The sequence below is a fragment of the Nesoenas mayeri genome (genome assembly GCF_963082525.1).
Source record: "Nesoenas mayeri genome assembly, chromosome: 5".
NCBI lineage: Eukaryota > Metazoa > Chordata > Aves > Columbiformes > Columbidae > Nesoenas > Nesoenas mayeri.
Window position 1 is genome coordinate 51032826 of NC_137548.1, and position 18760 is coordinate 51051585.

The 18760-nt window shown below is 40.2% G+C and overlaps 1 protein-coding gene across 1 annotated transcript in view; it reads left to right on the forward strand.

Moving 5' to 3' along the window:
• Positions 1–9803, forward strand: part of TSPAN4 (tetraspanin 4) — a gene marked incomplete at both ends in the record, with an annotated part of 201553 nt that extends 191750 nt beyond the window's left edge. Inside the window, 3 exons of the mRNA XM_080344800.1 lie at positions 5135–5266; positions 6881–6964; positions 9735–9803. Coding sequence (XP_080200926.1) covers positions 5135–5266; positions 6881–6964; positions 9735–9803 — 285 coding nt within the window. The remainder of the gene's footprint in view (positions 1–5134; positions 5267–6880; positions 6965–9734) is intronic.
• Between the last annotated feature and the right edge of the window lie 8957 nt (positions 9804–18760).

Sequence of the window (18760 nt, forward strand, 5' to 3'; positions counted from 1 at the left end):
TACTGTGTTTATTCTTTGAGCAAGAAAAGCCTGAGCACCATTTTTTTTGGGGGGGGGAGGGCTTTCTTCTCTGAAGCCTTTGTCCCTTGAGAAATGGTTTTCCTCTTTTTACAAGAAGCATACAATTCCTAAGTAACTGGGAACAAGGAAGAAACAGGGTCCATCAGGCCCATCTTTAGGGAAGGAGTTGTAGTTTTGGCCTGTGACTGATCTGTTCAGATTACTGATAAAAGTTGGGTTGAGCTGCACATGCAATGCATGTTAGAGGAAAAGCACTAGACTCGTTTTGCAGTTGTATTAAGCCTTTAGGTCAGGTAGCCATTTCAAATTAGAACATTTTGTTGATTTCTTTTTAATACCTTCATCTAACCAAACTTACAGCCTTTCTCAACCATGTTTAAAACCTTAAAAGGATCAGAAATACAAGCTGGTGACTTTGGCATATCATGACTGAAGGCTACAAAAGTGTACAAAGTGATTTTTAAACACTACTAAAATTCTAATAGTTTAGGATGTGATATATTCTGAAGCGCATTACACTCCCTACTACCTAGGTTACAGTTACAGGTGGAGATCGTTAGGAAGTGAGAAATAGGCATTAATTTTTAAAATGTTGCTTTATCCCCAACATCTTTGTGATCAATATTTGAACACTTCTCCTTTTAACTAACCAGGCATGCAGAAAACACATTAGCTTCACTAAAGTGAGCAAATTCAGCTCACTTTTACTGCTGTGTAATGCCTTTCATGTCTATTTAGACCACTGTAACTGAGAACAAAATTTGACCCATCTCCCTCTACTCCAGTCATTAATTCTGTTAGATCAAACCATACTTTAGTATTACTGCTGAAGTAATCCAAACCACCCATTAAATGTGATTTTAGAATGAAACTATCTGATTCACCACTTTTTACAGTGATCGAGGAAAAAGGCATATAAAAGGCACCCTACCCTGTCCTTAGTTCCCTGTTACATTCACAAAACCAGAAATCCAGGAATTGCTAAAACCTGTCTGCAACAAGGACGGGGTGTCTGTTTTCATGAACCCTATCACAGCCTGGCTGATTTTGCAGGAATTTGGCAAAGAAAATAAGGCTTACTTAGCCTTCAGTTTGCCTGTAAAATACATACAAGAAGCCAACTCCTGATGTTTTCGTTGCACTAAGATAGAAACTTTATGTTTAACATTAATTATCAGCCCTAGATACCCCATACTAGAGCAGCAATTACTTGTTAACACAGAAATAAAACTATTTGCGTGCAGCAGTGCATTACATAAATACAGCAGAGAGCCCTCAGTGCTGTTCGGTGCTGCTTGGCTGTGAGAAGCGCTCCTCAGCAGCACGACCTCCAACTGCATCGTCGTGCTGAGCAGCCCCCGCATGTCCTGGGCTCTCGGGAACTGACAAGCTGCTTCAGAACCCCATGGGTAATCAATAGGGAACTGACTGATGTCTGTTTAACAGAGGAGGGAAAATACGTGTTTTGACATCTTGGGAGACAGAGCCTCCGAAGTGAAACATGTTAACAAACAGTAGTGTATTGTCAGTATCCCTGGAAATGTTCAGCAGCGGGAGCTTAGTTACTCAGAGGCATTTGACAAGCTTTACTTGTTTGAGCAACTCTGCTACTCACTGTAAGAGTGTCCCCAGAACTGCTACCCAGTTGTCACCTTATGCCATAAGTACCTGCATTTATGCCGGCCAGGCACAGTTGCATCTCATCATGCATGTTCCTTCACAGCTGCAAGCCCTAGAATTAGGTGACCCAAGGTGTCTTAAAGTTACCACTGTTCAAGATAGTAGTCAACATTTTCCACAGACTGCCCCCTTTTAAAGTGCGTTAGTCTGGGTAACCCAAAATAAGCACTGTGAGTTTGTAATTGTTTCTAAAAAGCATAAGTGTATTCTTCCTCGTTTAAACTAGGAACATAACTAATCAATTAGGCAATGTTGTCTAATTTTATCACTTGACTAGTGAAGGGAGCAACACAGGACTGTAAATGTGACCTAAAAATTAATGTGGATGTAGTAAGAATCAAGTCTGCAATTGCTTCATGACACTCAGGCAGTTTAATTTTCTGGCATTGGCAGAACATCGGCCTTTTTCGAAGAGTGTGAAGTCTGGTATAACTGGCTACAATAAACTGCTGGTGACAGAAATTATCCTTCATATGATGTGAGGTTTTTCCATCCTCCAAGTGTCTCTAACAATCCTTGCTCAGAAACCTTGTAAATTTTAAAAAGAGTACTTTTCTCTCAAATCTAAGCCTAAAACATCCTCTTATTTTGCTCTTTGTCATCAATATTTCTTCCTGAACAATCTCTTTCTTCCTGAACAATTCCCTTATCTTCCTCAACAATTTGGCTACGTATCATTCAGCTTCATCCACACAGGATAGTCACTTGTCACATGATCCAAAAATCACTCCCACTCTCTCTTCTCTACTTGGGCCTCCATAATGAGGTCTCTGAATTTACTGAGCTCTTGGCTTATCTGTCTTTTTGGCTTCTAGCTGGAACCCTTTGCTGAATCTATACTGGTGACCCATTCAGTCTCGCAGCTGCTTGTTTCCCTGTTCTTGCCTCTTTGACCAGCTGTCATGGGTCAGTGCCTCTGCTCCCTAGAGATGCCGTTCACCTGACTTGGTCTTCATTGAATGCTGCTCACTCACGTACTTGTGTGCTTTCTGCTGGTGTTAGTACTCTTCTGTGTTCATTCCCTCCCCTGCTTTAGTATTGTGCATCATCAGCTGCTTAATTCCATAGCTCATTCTTCCTTTGTCTGCCAAAGATACAACATCTCTTCCAGCTATAGTCCCAGACATTATTTCTTCCAGTCCCAAGACTACTGATCTTCATGCTACTTCGCTCTTTTTTTACCCTCGAACTTTTCTTAGCCCTTTCTCCCATTTCTGGGACTGCCTTGTCTGCCAGCAGTGGCAGGCGAGCATCAATATTTAATCCTCTGCTCTTGCACAATACACGGAGGAGCTGCATGAGCAGGCAATGTGTGTCCAACTGAGCTTGTCTTTGCAACTGCATCCCTTCCTATTTCGACCTTCTGGCTTACCAGGCTTACCAGTCCCAGCCCTAGATCATGGCCTAGCCACCATCTGCTTCACAGGCTCCATTGGAACAGCTGTCCTTCACACTGTCAGCCTTAACTACAAAACCTGTACTTCATCGTCATCTCCTTAGTCTGTCAGACTTGGACACCCTCAGCCACGCAATAGTATGGGGACAAGGGGTCTAGTCACAGTTTATGCGAACTTGGGTCACTTGTGTTTGGCCAGAACATCACTCAAATCCCTCAGCCCATACTGTTGTACTCTTTACATCACAGATGAGCTACATTTCCAAGGCTTGCTATTTACAAGCTGTCACTTCTCACTGTCTATCAAGAGCTGTCTCCTGACTCTAACGATGACAGCCTCCAAGACCTTCTTGTCAGCTTTGTAGATAAACCAGCTTTCCTAAAATGCACGCCATGTGTTCCATGCTGCTCCTATCTGTTTTTGGGACCTGTTATGCGTGGAGCTCTTGTCTTGTGTGCAGGAACATAGAGAGGGAAAAGTATAGTCACAAACTTTTTTTACTTTCAAGTCAGTTTGTAGCAAATGAAGCCTGTAAACTCACAAGTCAGTCAGTTGCCAGCTAAGGATTGATTCCTGCCACAGACCAAATCAGAATTCTGAGCAGAACCTTCTGGGGATAGATGTTAGTCTGGGAAAGGTTTTTGACTTTTGCTTGGCAGAAGAAAAACTGTGCTGTGAACGCTGAAACATCTCTATCGTGGACTACTTTCTGCAAGTGCTTGAAGCAACATCTGATGTGAGAGGCAGCATGTGACACCTCTGCCCTCTGTTGGTCTTGGATGGCAGATCCTGTGTGTACAACAAGACCTGAACACTCAGCCCTCGGTACCCACAGACTATACAATTGTTGTTTTTATATACATATATATATATATGTATATATATATATATATATATATATATATATATACATACACACACACACACACACATATATATATATATGTATGGAACTGAATTAGGTCCTTGGTCCTGGGATGCAGATATCTGCATGATCCTGAGTCTGTCAGAAGCAAAAGAAATTATCTGTATAGAGATATGAAAAATACAGGCTTATATAAAATCACATTTAAAAAAAAAAACCACAACATCTTGGCAAGTCATTTTGGGGCTAAGTAGGTGGCTGGCATAGCACGAAAAGGCGTGAAGTACTGCCAATAGCAGAGAGCAGTTACACAGCCCAGTGTTATCTTGTTTTACTCATTAGTGGTAAAGTGTCTAAATACCAACAAATTCATACTTTCGAGTTAGCATGGGAGTGACAGATGGTGTATACATCTATATGGTAATGAGTCTGAGCTTATTTTGTATCACAGGAATATACCGGTTCTCAGAGGGGGAATATGGTCTCAGAGCCATTCCCTGTACTGTTACATACATTTCCTATACCTTTCATCCCAGTACCAAAGTTAAACAACCCTGATTTAGCACTAACATAGTCATTATACACTGTGTAGACACTTAAAGGACGGCATCAGATGATGACATTAAGGAACTGCACCAAAAGGAGGAAATATGTCTTTAACTGACGGACAAAGACTTTCAAAGATGATTAGTAATTAACAGCTTAGAAAGAAATTTGCCTCATTAACTTCAATCATGATTTCAGTAGTGTGCTGTAGAGATCCCAGTATCTTCACCTCCTGAGTGCTGTGTCTGTATCTTAAATATTTTTTTTTCCTAACAGCAAACAATTGTTATAATCCTACTTGGTCACATCCACTCTTCAGTTTTTGGCTGGAGTTGTCCTGTTTTAGCTCCTGCAGTGTCCTGGCACTGCAAATAGGTGCCTTTGCATCTTTTATCAACATTAGCTACATATAAGACAATATTTAAAGATAGAAAAGAGTGGGGGAAACGGTCTGTCTGGGTAAAGCTGAGGAAATGTTGTATTTCTTTAAAATTTCTTTAAAATTTCAAGCCTCTGCTGGTGTAATCAAAATGCACTGACTGTCCATCTCTGTGCAGAAGTCAGAATGTGCAGAAGTCAGGGACACATCATACTGAGGGTATCATCTTGGTTCTTCTTTATCCAGTTCAGATGCTGTGGAGTCTCCAACTACACTGACTGGTTTGAAGTATACAATACAACCCGGGTTCCAGACTCCTGCTGCTTAGAATTCAGTGAGAACTGTGGACTGCATTCCCCAGGGACCTGGTGGAAAGCGGTGAGTAGCTCCCCAGCAGCAGCTCCACAGCTGCTTTGCAACCCAGGTAAACGGCAGGCAGCTTGCCATTTGCAGGGCTATACAGATGACAATGTGTGTTGTTCCCCTACTTATCTTTAATCAGAAGGTTTCATAAGGCACATGTTGAGCAGTGGCTTTTGACCTCCAATGAAACCGCCAAGTTAATTATTTTTACAAGCTGAAGGCTTTTCTTTCAGTGGGCTGTGAGGCGTTGTTTCACATTGCAGACAAGTACCTGCCAACACTGATCAGAGCACAGTCTAGGTAGATCTAGCTAGGTAATCACAGCATCGTCCTTTTTCGTGTCCCACCTACTGGTGTCAGCTCCTGCCAGGAACTCATTCAGGGGTTTCCGCTGCACAGCAGGAGAGTGAGAACTGTTCCGCTGAATTGCCAGCAGCATTTTTTTTGCAACGAGTTTCTGCACTTGGCCATAATCAAATTCAGAACTCCATGGGGTAATTTCCCTACAACATCTCCACAAGATCTTTCTAGAGCAGATAGTCAGAGCCTAATTTCTTCTCTGAAATTAGCTCGCAATTCTTTGTGCTCGTTACAGGTAGTACACATACTCAGGAGGGGTATGGAGTAAGGCCAGCTGATGAAGTGGAATTATAAAGCAGTTTTGATGGTTCCAATGGTTTGTGAAGACAATGAGTAAAATTCTCTTGACCACTTTCTAGTGAGATTTCATGCACATGGATTGGCACTGGCAGAGGCTGTTCCAACAAAACATGGCTCCCTTCTACCTCTCAAGCAGCTCAAAGTCAAATTTTGAATTTGAAGGACTTAAAAGTTCTACTTTATTCAGGGTACCAAGAAGATCAGTGCAGGGTGACACCATGCCTTCTGGTGGGCATTAATATTTTTCCTTGATATTAATACCTATGTGGAAGCCACTAACTGAAGGCTGAATGATTCTTGGTAATGTACATTTACAAGATAGAGGGCACAATTTTTGCACAATGTTCTCTTACAGACATTATTTATTACTTACACATTATTTAAAGAAAGGTTTTACTTAGGCCAGTTCCACCCTTCCCAAAACTGGGACAGGAACAGAAGGTTACAGCTACTGCAGAATTTAAAGCAGGAAAAAATAATGCAGGAGTGCCCATACTGCAATTTAAAATCATGGAAAATGGTATGAAATAGGCCCATGTGCACCAGAGTGGCTAAGGAGCTCTCACTGGAACTTTTGGGTTCAATATATATATATGATAATAAAAATTTTCCTGAAATGTGGAAAAAATGGAAAGCTCATCCTGACATTTTAACTGCTTCTAGTTGTTTTTGAGAGGCCAAAGAGGATGCAAATCCACTGCTTGTTATTTTTAGTTACTGGCCCAATTTATATGGAGCAGTGCCCATGCAGCACTTTTGAAGTGCATTTTTTTGTGTATGTCATTACAATTAGTGCTCTGTGTTCAAGTGTCAACCCAGAAACACACAGTAGTTGCTCCAATGCTGAAATAATGATAATCCAGGCTACCTAGCAGCTTAGTCTGAGCTGGCTCTTTTCTGTCCATCTATTCCCAGGGAAGTAGAGTTTTGTGTTTGTGGCTAATACAATGTTCTGGGGCTTTTTTCCAGCCTTGCTATGAAACAGTGAAAATATGGCTCCAGGAAAACTTACTAGCAGTGGGAATCTTTGGATTGTGCACAGCTATGGTGCAGGTACAGTTCAATATTAATTTTCCAAACCTATTAACCCTAACGAAATAAGTAACCACAGATCCAGCTATACTCTGTCTAAGCCTTTTTTAATAATGCAAAATTTTGCATCATGTTAGCATAAAACTCTGCAAGATTTGAGTCTTTTATGTTTTTATAGTTAAAAATACTATGTACAAGGTATAGAGTTAGGAATACTGCACACATTTTTCTGGTTTACGGTGCACTGCACCTTAGTAAGTGGTTTTTCTAAGGCTTAGATTAGACTCAGGGAGAGGCAGTCCCTGACATCCAAAGCCAGAAGCCTAACCAAGGTAGGGTGAATTGCTTTTAGGGTACCTGTATTTGTCCAGTAATTCCCCAGAAAGGACTATCCACTAAAAATACCTAAAACTTCCAGATAGACTAAAGGTAGCTTAAGTCTTCAACCAACTCCATCCTCAGTCCTAGGCTAAGTTGCAAATTGGAATGTTGTTACCATTACTCAACCTTGCCAATAAAACCATGTCCCTTTTCTATTAATGCAAGAAAACTAGGTAGGCAGGACCAGCATGGACTTGCCTACTAGAGTTTGACCTGCAGTTATTTGCAGCCTGACTTTGGCCAGAGAAGAATCTGTTGTCAGCGCAGTGTCTCTTGCACACCTGTGTCTTTCATCCCCCTTGCCATGGTTGTGGCCATAATGTAGCCCAAATGGCCCAAACCTTCAGGATGCACAGGTGAAAGCTGGGCTGGAGCTCAGGCTCTTTCAGCCTTCAGTTTATGGCCGAAAGTCCTGTTCCTTAATGCAGTGAAGCCAGAACTTTAGTTGCCAGCTCCATCTCTCTTTCACATGCAACATATAAGGAGGAAGGACGGCATCACTAAGCTAAATAATACCACGTAAATCCAGATTAACCTGTGTTTTGGTGGTTGCTCTTTTGTTGTGTGTGTGGTGGGTTTTTTTGTTTGTTTTTTGCTTGTTTTTATTTTTGTGGTTTTGTGTTTTGTTTTGTTTGTTTATTTTAATTTTGCATGGCATACCACTGGCATCAGCAAGACAGAGCCTGGGATCAGAATTCCACTCATATTCCCACTTAATACATGACACAGGAGAAAGAGACATGCCATTCTGCCTAATTAACACATTAACATTAACACAAATGCCTGACATCTTGTAGGCCCAAATTCAGTAGAGTTTTTGTTTTCCAGTAGAGTAAGCAGATATGCTTAGGAAAACAAGCACAACACAATCACATGGCAGAAACAACGTAAGGCTGTTGTTAGTATATTATTACCATATTTTAAGAAACAGCTTTTGAGCATCTATTCAGCAGTTACAGAGTCTTTTAAAGATACAACAAAAACACAGAAGCCCATGTCAGTCCTTCTTGTAGAACCTGATTATATTTAGGGTATTTAAGAGACTAGTATCTTTCTGACAGAAAGAAATGCCTTGTTTGCATAGGAGAAAACACTTCAGACAATTCTAAAATGCTAATATTCCTAGAAAATGCTGTGAAATACAGAGAAAGCCCTTCAGAACACAAAAGATTTTTAGTCTGTCTTGCAGCTGCTATGTGACTCAATCTAATTAAAGATGAAAGTTTTGATGCACTGTCACCTAAAATGAATTGGGCTCCCTCTATTGTTGCTGTTACAGTGTTGACTGGCCCTAAGCATGTAACAGCTTTTGTTTTTCATGTTAACAATCTTATAGTTGCATCCTGTAGGTGTTCTTCTGCTAGGAAGGAGAAGGCAGTATTCACGGAAACTTCCAAAAGGCATATGCTTACTATAAAACAGCTCACTAAAGCCTAGTAATCTTATTTCACTGTGGAAGAATGGGAAATGAAGAAGATAACAGCTTTAAAACGTATTTTAAAATTTATTTTTAAAGTATTATATGTGTTATTCATGTACTCCTTCAAAATACTCATTAACAGGAACTACTATTTCTATAAAGAGTAAATTTGAAGTGGTCAAATTAAGTGCTTAGAATAGAGTTAATACAAAAAAATATCTACTTGGTAAACCTTTATTTCAATGACATTTTTACAATGGTGTTGCAAAGGAATAGTAACAACCACTTAGTACATTCATACAAGTACTACAACAAAAAGGAAAACAAGATTCTCTTCCCCATCCCCTTTTCTGATGAGACAATCTACCAGAGGCAGCACAGCAGGTCCATAGTTGGGCTGGGGAAAGAACCACCACCTCCCTGCTGCTTCTCTTGAATAGGCTGAGTAGAAAGACACATACATTGTTGATGAGGCATTGGTGGTTATGATTAATGCATGGACAGTCTCCAGTGATTCCCCCATAGGGACCTGTGCACACATAGGCTTGGAAAAGTAAAGTACAGTAAAGTAAACTACAGCATCCTTTGGGTCATGGACCAGCCCAATTGTCTTCCAAAGCAACAGCTACAGAGGTAACCACAGAGCCCCACAGCTGTGGATTGCTACTATAAAATATTTCGAGCAAAAGACATCCAAACATTTATTTTCAATATACCTCTTCCCAGTATCTGGTGGCCAGTTTCTGTAGAGAAATCAACTTTCCCGTGCTGTCATTTTTCATTCTGTAAAAGAGCAATACAGGTAGGACAAAAGGCAGACAAGACATGAGCCAGCAGGAAAAGCAGTGTGTGATGTGTCTTCCTGTGTGTGAACAAAACCAGTGTAAGCATGCTTTTCTCTCTCTCTTTTTTTTTGTTTTGTTTTGGTTTGTTTCAATAAATTGGGGTGTTTTTTTACTTACTGAAAAATGTTTGTTTGTTTTCTTTTAGATTCTCGGACTCACCTTTGCAATGACCATGTATTGTCAGGTAGTCAAGGCAGACACCTATTGTGCATAGATACCATTACCAATCTTTCTGCTCCTCCTCCAAAGGACACAGGAGAAGTCTCCTTCATGCTCATTTGTCTGGCCTTTTTTTTTTCACCCCCGCCCCCGGCCTTTGTACTATAAACTGTGTATAATGCTATCTTTCTGAAGATTTTGTGAATCACCCCACTTTACTGAAGGAGGAAGAAAAGAAAAAGCCAGTACTTGCACTGGCAGAGGTAAGAAGCAGCCTTGTCTTTAAACAGAAGAAACCTCCAGAGAGCAATGGCTCCTTCCATGGCCTGTGGCAAGGCAGAGGAGGCTGCTTCTGAGGGGCTCATCTGCAAACCGATGGTAGGAAAAGATTGCGCTGAGGCAACCTCTGCAAAACCTGTGAGGTTGCCTTCTCACGTTTCACAGTCTGGAAGAGAGTGAGTAGAAAATGAGTGTTCTTCAGTGTGGAAAGAAGGTACAGAGCAGCTAGCACTGAATGCAATTGTAATTTTACTACAGTTTGCACACAGCTAAGATGTCAAGATCAAGCAGTCCTGCCTCCAAGTGTCTCAACATAATTTTGTACCCAGGAGAGGATCATCTTCAGAAATGTTATTTTAAAGGAGTATTTTTGATCTGATGCACTGCAAAGTCAGGCTTTTAATCAGAATCTATACAGTGAGATCTGGCTGTAAAGAGAAAACAACATTGGACATTGTCTCACTTATTAATTGCCAGTGGCATATAGATGGTTGACTGTTTATGTAATATATAGTAAATTCATATACACATACTGTTCTGAAAGGAGGTGAAAATACCCAGCATCTAACCTCAGAAAGAGGGAACCTTTCTATCCCATTTTACATTCCAACTGAAATAACTGAGTATTATTTCTTGTAGGAAGCACTATCACTTATACCTCTGGGAAACAAGTAATTACTTTCAGCTGTATCTTCATTTCAGTAAACAACTTGTGAGTGGGCTCTCTCTGTCATTCGACTATGGCTTTATTTTTTATCATCCCTGTTTCAAGTTAGTCTGCCAAAAAATATCACTCATTTCCACACCTGAAAGTCCGTACAAAGCTGTCAGCTGCTCCTTCCCTGAATGTCACCATTTCATTAATTTACTTTGGGATATCATCATCTGCAGGCATGATAGAGTTTGCCTTGCTGAGGAAAAATCTTCTGCACATTGTTCATTTTTCTGAGAGTTAACACTTAAACATGTTTTTATGCTTAGCTTTTTTTGTTTTTTCCAACTACATGCTTACAACAGCCAAGACACATCAGTCTGGTAGAACTGGAGTCACCTCTCAGTTCTGTTTTTCAGACCTGTCTCCCTCTGCCTGGCTGTTGGCTAGAATATGCCCCACATTTTCTGGAATTTTCAGAAATCAAAGTCATAACTTTCCTTAACCAGAAACCAGTTGTCTGATTTCCTCACCCCGCATTGGTAACTGGAGTAATTTATGTAGTACCCATCTGTGCACACTTTCTAGTGATGGCACTAAGAATCAGATGTTTCCAGTTGTTCAAACAAACAATTCCCCATCAGCAAGCAGCCTCAAATAACGTGCACACGTGCCGGGGAGGAGCTGAAGCGCTCCAGGGAAAGGACACAGCAGGGAACAGGCAAACAGAGCAATGCAGCTGGCCTGCTCCCTGCAGCCCGCCTCTGAGACCTCTCAGCCATGGACAGTAGCCCAGAGAGAGCTGCAATGCCCTGTTTTCCCAGAAAGCTCAATGCAGCTGTTCCAGGCAGAAAAAAAGGTTACCTAGTACCTTTAGTGCTTACAACAGCAAGTCTCAGCTATGACACTTGTCACCATTTTGCTTACTTTGATTTAAAGGCAATTTCCAGCAGTAAAGCTGGACTCACAGACCCACAGCCTATTGAACAATCTCCTTAACACCTGTAAGTAACCATTTCTGAACCTGCACCATTGACAAATACTACTCTCACTGCTTAGGTTTTGGGTTTTTTTTTTTTTCCATCTTCGCTGATTGCCTGCGGTCTTCTCACCCTCAGGCTACTCCATGTTTTGTGGGGAAGTGCTTAGAGCAGTCTGGTGTGTGAAAGAGTAAGTTTCTTTTAAAGTCTTACCCCCACCTTTATGCACCAGCCACTGTAGCATGGGGCATTTAGCTGTGCAGGCTAAGTTGAAAGTAAAGTTATTACTTGTGTGCATTTTATGTGGCTTCCTAATCACTCACTATCACAGCGACCTCAACACAACTTAAGGATTTTACTGCCATGCTGACAAGCTTTGTTAACAGACCCCGACCCAAGAGAGAGGTTAAACCGAGTAGCCCACACATGGGCACACTGTACCCCAAGCAAGAGACCAACTCCTGGTGTTACAATCACCAGTCTCAATGCTCTCTGCTTCCTGAGCCCAGGCTGACCTGCCAATAGTCCTACTCTTCAAAAGATGGTGTAAGTTCCTTCCCTCTCTCCTTTCTGTTACTTTCTTTCCTGCATAGATGCAATTACAGGTTAGATTCACCATTAGTTCCTGCCATGGTTTGTAGTTTGTACATACAGGTGCTCCTGCTGACAGCTCAGAGTTTCCACCGCTGAAAAGCAGCATAACAGAGTGATGAATACATTATAAAACATTGATTTTTAAGAAAGATAAAAGGTAGACAAGTCTATTTGTAGTGATTGCTGCCATTAAAAATTAACACAGAGACAGCAGACATGATGGCTCAGCTGATAAGAGCAAACCATTGTGCAACAGAGCTCCCGCAGATGGCAACTCTCATCAATTTCCCTGGTGGTGGTGTAGAGAGAACAGAGATCACAAACGTGTGAGCATCCCAAGAATATGCACTGAGCTCGTAGAGAAGACTGCTAGACTTCAGCTAAACATACAGAACAAATGAAATGAGAGACAGAGACTGAAGACAAGTCACACTTCAAGAGTTCCCTCTCATCATTTTCCACCATTTAGGTGTCTTTACAACAAGATAAACTGCCTCGGTTTTCAGAAACATGTATCTACAGGGAGTATAAGCAATACTCACTTTGTAAATCTCAGTCACTGCAACAGAAACATACGGCACTAACTGCTGAAAACAAAATAAAAAAACGACAAAAAAACCCCACAACCACCAGACAACACATTGCTGATAATAATTCTTCTTTTTAAACACTATCCTTCACTGCCAACTGAGATGCTACTGCAACTTGTTTATAATTTGAACTGGACTGTTTCCTATATTTGATCTTATTAACTCTCTTCACACAGGCCAGACAGATGTTACGGTGCTTAAAGCATTACCAGCACAATCCAATTTCAAACCTCTGAACACACTGCATATAACAAGCCTCAGACTTATCATATTTTCTTCTTGAAAGCATTGCATCCTTTCTCTGCTGACAAGGTTAGAAAATTTTGTGATACGTAACAGCAACAATCTTTTTTAAAAAATCAAAAAAGATAGTTCCATATTATGGATAAAAATTCACATTGAACTGGTTGGTTATAACTACCCTGTAGTACATAATACACATGTAAAAGGCTGCTTATATCGTACATATGCAGAACAACACAGAGTCATTCCAATTGCTTCCATTAGTGTTTTGTCACTTTTGATAAAGTCTTTTATATTATTTTCACTTCTTATTTTTAAACATGAAGGAAGACTCTATACATTTAAATTAAAGACAGAACCAAAGGCAATTGAAGGAGAGCACTCCTAATTTATACTTATTGCTCTTTCTGCTTAATAACAAGATGTGAAAGCACAGAGCACGAGGCTTGACCTGCTGAACTTAGCAACACCAGAATTTAGCTTTTAGATTGAGTCCAATATAGTTCTAGTTTTTCATCTTCACAATTATAACAATATATATACATATGTATACTTAATAGAATATGGTTATTTTCCTGTACAGTAACTGTCAGTAGCAGCCAAATCTTACTGCTTGTACAACAGAATTATTTAGCTCCACATTGTATAGCACACAATCACTGAAATACACTCCAGTTTCTGTTCTATGAATATTTCTTTTGCTCCTCCCCCTCAAATTATATAAACTTGTAAAGATTTATTCTTCCATTCAATAATTACCATTTGAATGCAGTATTGTATGTTTTACAATATGGAGAGGAAGGAACTGCACAATGGCTGTATTTTATCTTGCATCAGCAATATGGCTGCTGTGTGAATCCTCCCATGCCCCTCATTCCTCACAAACTAATTAGGAACTTGGTTACGTCTTTCAGTGCGTGTGGCTCCCAGCTGCCTCTGCCCCCATTCGTAGATGGGGCAGAAGGTTGTTAGTGTGGAGAAGGTTGAAGCCATTCACTCACCCCTCAGCTTCATTGTTGTGCTATAAATGTGGCACCAGAGGTAAGCAACAGAAACCAGCAGCTGGCTGTGGCATTTCTTTTAAAACCAGATTCTTCATTAACTTTGTTTGCAAGGACTCGTGCTGAGCGTGAATGATCTTCACATGTACAGAGTTAGACAATTCACAGTAAGAAAACAAGTCAGGACTTGCCATGGGAAATTTTGTTTGGATTCTTTGTGAATGCTAGATTGTCACTGGCATCTTACCACAGTAGGCAGGTCTCCTCAGTTCTTTGGATTTTTGTCGCTGCAACTACAATGATACATTTTTCTGCATTCATATAAGAACAAAATATAAAATATACATTTTTATTTTAAAAAAGTTATTAAATATTCTTTAAAGTTTACAACAGAATGTCTTTTGTATTCTTTATAGTCAACTACACTGCAAGCTATATAGTGAGTATATACATGCCCAAAGATATGTGTGTGCAAGTGCACACACAGTATACACAATAAAAAAAAAGATACACAGAATACATATTTTTTGTAATTTCTCATTACCTATCTTTGATTTGACCTATACTTCCTTTTATATATATTTATTTATTTTATTTTTATTATTATTATTATTGTTAAGTGGCTATCTCATTCCCAAGTAAATTCATAACATTTTCTGTTTCCTCTTAAGGGCAACCTGAAATTATGTGATAGTGGATAACAATTAAGATAATACTGGGGGATGAGGTTTACAGCGTAACAAAATACTCAGATCCAAACTCAATTATCTTCTGTTTAGAACTTGTCTGTTACTGATAATTTTGAAACAAATGGACCTCTCTTTTTCTGAGGTAGTTGCTTAAATTCAGAAATTACATAGAAAAACTTAGAAAATTAGCACCAGACTCTGTTAAACAGGAATGACTATGAACTAACACTGCCTTTTTGAATACAATTTATTGCACCCTCCAGGTCAAACAGTTTCACAAGTGAAACTGCTCTAAACTGGGTGCATTTTGAACAAAACCACAGGCATAGTATTGAAAGGGCAAGGGTAGATGTGGTGTGAAAGTGGAGACCCAGAAATTTTAGAGGTTGTTGCAAGAAACCTCACAAAGGATAACCCAAACCATTGGTGGAAGTTTCTTACAACTTCCTCGGTTCAGTAGGCACATTTTTATATTCCTTGAATTTTCTTCATCCTGTTAAGTGTACCACTAGCTGGTCTCATTAACCACATCTATCTTTAATCCCTTTCTGACTTTGTGAAACTTTCCACTTCAGTCTTACATTGTAGCAGTGAATGTCACAATTTCATCATGCCATGTACATGTAAAAGAACCCTTCTTACATGCATTTTAATGCTGCTTTTCAATTTCCTTTATGCACCATTGAATCAATACTTCAGGAATGCTAACAATGATCCGTACAGAAATACATGGGCACAGAGCAGCTGTATTACCTTTACGGCCCAATTTGTCTTTCCACTAAAGCTTAAACCTGGGTAATAGAGTACACTATTGATTTTCAACATCCCATTGTTTTTAAAAAACTAAACTCAGTATACCTTCCTCCGGTAGCTATCCTAGTTCAGTTTTCTTTGCTTTCTGAACTACATGTTGGCATATACAGAGGTGGTTCTATTTTAATTAACAACTACCCTAGTATTTTAGCTGACGTCCTGCATTTTTGTCAAATGTACTTAACACAACCTGAGAGTATCAGGCTTAGGTGATTATACTAGCTGTGTGATACAAAGTATCTTCTGCCTGCAAGGCATTTATTTTCAAAGAGACTTAGGGTAGCCTATAGAACTTCATCCAGAGCTTTGTCTTGACACGTCAGAAGTGCAAAATACAGAGCCAAATCTTTCTTACCTTCCCATGTTAAAAACCCCAAACAGATAATCATTAACAACTCACCTAGTGAGTGCAATTTGAAAGGCCGTTCTTCTGAAATCCCCCCAGTTGCCTACGTAGGTCATTTGACCCTAGGCCTTGCTTTCCCGACCTTCCCCCAATAAAACTGTTTCCCCATAGAAATACTGTATGTTATTCTGTTCACTAGAAATCGTGGGGTTTGTTGACCTGTAAGAACAGCTTAGTTTACATTCCTCCCTGCAACAGCCAGAAAGCATTCACTACCAAACCCACACCAGTGCATGTTAGACAGCTATTAATATATAGAGGGCCTATAAGTCATCTTGCAATGTGCAGTGTTTTTAATAAAGAAATGGCTGATCAGTTAAACTGGTTTCTCAAACAACTCCCTGGTATCTTTTATGCAGAAGTTGTTTAGGCAGAATATTTTGTTACTACAGAATAACTTAACAGAGACTTCCCAGTAATTGTGGTTACGAGAATAACTTTAAAGTATGGGGTCCTTATCCACTGTAAACCTCCCCTTACATTCCCATGGCACTGCTATTACAGAATGTGGTTCAAATCACAGCCAAGACAATAAAATATAACTGTATATAACTAAATCTATATGAAACAAAGTACAGCATAAAAACCCAGCTGTTAATGTGTATTATGTGTTTATTTTTCCATATGGACAGTGACAAGAGTTTCAGGTATAAAGCATTCATACTGAAGACATGACATACTACTGTAGTAATAAAGGGATTTCAAGATCTGGTTTGTGAGTCTACTCAGATGAACCTCATCATCTCCCACCTCCACAAACACACTTCTTTTGCGGTAAGGCTTAAGCCCATCACTGCTCCAGCCCTTCCACCTTTGCCGTACCATTTACATTTGCTGTTCTGCACACAGGGATACCTGGTTAATCAAGGTCCCAGTCTGCCAAATGCAGAGGGGATTCAACTATTTGTATCGCGTAACTCAAGGATAGGCATCCTACATGGCTTTACAAAGTTCAGTTTTGACATCGAGTTAGAAGACCATAGTCCCTACATAGCAGAGAAAAGGGAGTACTGTAACGAGGTGGTTCATGTCAGCCTAGTTATGGACCTAACTAGTGACTAAACCAGAATTGCTCTCAGTGTCCTCAGTTCCCCAATGCAAACAGGCAAATGGCTGGATGAGCACAGGTACCCCGCCGAACAGTCAGTAGTTGTTCAGTGTTCCCCAGAGAAACAAAGGCTGTGAGGATAATTATTTTTTCTTTTAACCCAGTTTACCTTGGAAACTCAGTGTTATTGCATCATCCACAGATGCCATCAACCGATTCTGATACTATATCTCAGCTTGGATAGTAAGCACCCAGAATACTGAGCTGAAAAATGCTTCAGCCTAGAAATGTTGCCATTGCTATTCTTTTGAAATGCTCACATGCATCCATACACTACTGAGGTCACCAGAGCAGCATATGCATCCCTCACATTTTGTGCTGTGGCAGCCTGTCCAAGACAACTTCTACAAAAAAAAAAGGGGGGGGGGAGGGGGGAGGAGTGGGGGCCAATTCTCAAGGAATTGAATCCTCCCCCACCCAGGGAGTTAAAGCTGTTCACAGACTCAATCCTCAATGCGCAAGTATGCCAGGAGAAGAGCACTTCATCCATGGTGCTGCTTGAGTGCTTAGTTGGAACACCTTGTCTCACTCTATCACCCTATACCAGATAAAGTCACTAACAGCTTCTTTATAATCCTCAGAGCACCACACAGATCTCCTTCCCCAGCAATGACCACTGTCTTTGTGCCCGTATTAACTTCATTTGAAAGTCATGTTGGAATTCATTGAATAAGGAAGCTGCATTGAGCTACAAGAGAAACTATTTGGGAAAAATGTTGACACTGTGAGCTCAGCTGCAGGAACTGGACACATAAGAATGTTAGAAAAAGAAACAGGAATATTTCCTCCTAGGAGCGAGAGGTGTTTTTGACTATTCTTCTGGTGAGTAGCTAAGTTATGTTACTTGGTCTCTCAAAATAAAGATGCCTTGAAATCTCATGGCTGAAAATACTCCTACTTTTGGGGAAATAACAGAAATTGTGAACTCAGACCTGTGCAAAACTTAAGGAATTATGGATTTGCAAATGCAAGAAAGTACCTAGACTGAAGTAATGTGTCATATAATTATCAACTCACTTTCCCTAAACAAAAAAAACCCACAACTCACCAGCTTGGAAGTACAGCTTGTTGTCATGGAACTTGCTTGATATTTGGTGCTAATAAAAATTGAAGTTTTAAATCTCCTTCCTGTGAAGTCCGTGCATTAGAGTTCTTCCCTGTTGAACACCTTATTCCTAACTCTGCACCACAGCTAGGTACCCTGACACAATACAATCTTCATTAGCAAAAGGTCATTTGAATTCTTTTAAACCTGTGAGCGCTTAATTATCATATGGAAAACTGGCACAATTAAAAGCCTGCTGCAAATCCCTCTCTTGATGGAATGAAGCGTTAATGTATGCTCAAAAATCCAGGTACAAAGGTCCTTCAAAGAACTAGAATATACCAATGCAAGCAATCTTTGCTGTGGATGACACAGTACTCCAATTTATCCAAAATTCTGCACCAGGATAGGCAAGGAAGGGAAACCAAAAGTGACAGGTATGGAAAAACATAGATGAAAAGTATGGGAGAAGGTTGGAAACAGACACTAGACCTGGGCAGACAGCACTTGGCACCTGAGCAGTATCCCTTGAAATACATGGTCAGCTCAATCACAACAGACACAGTGCAGTGTATATAAAGCCTCTCGGGTCCTCCTAGTCCCTGTGATTCA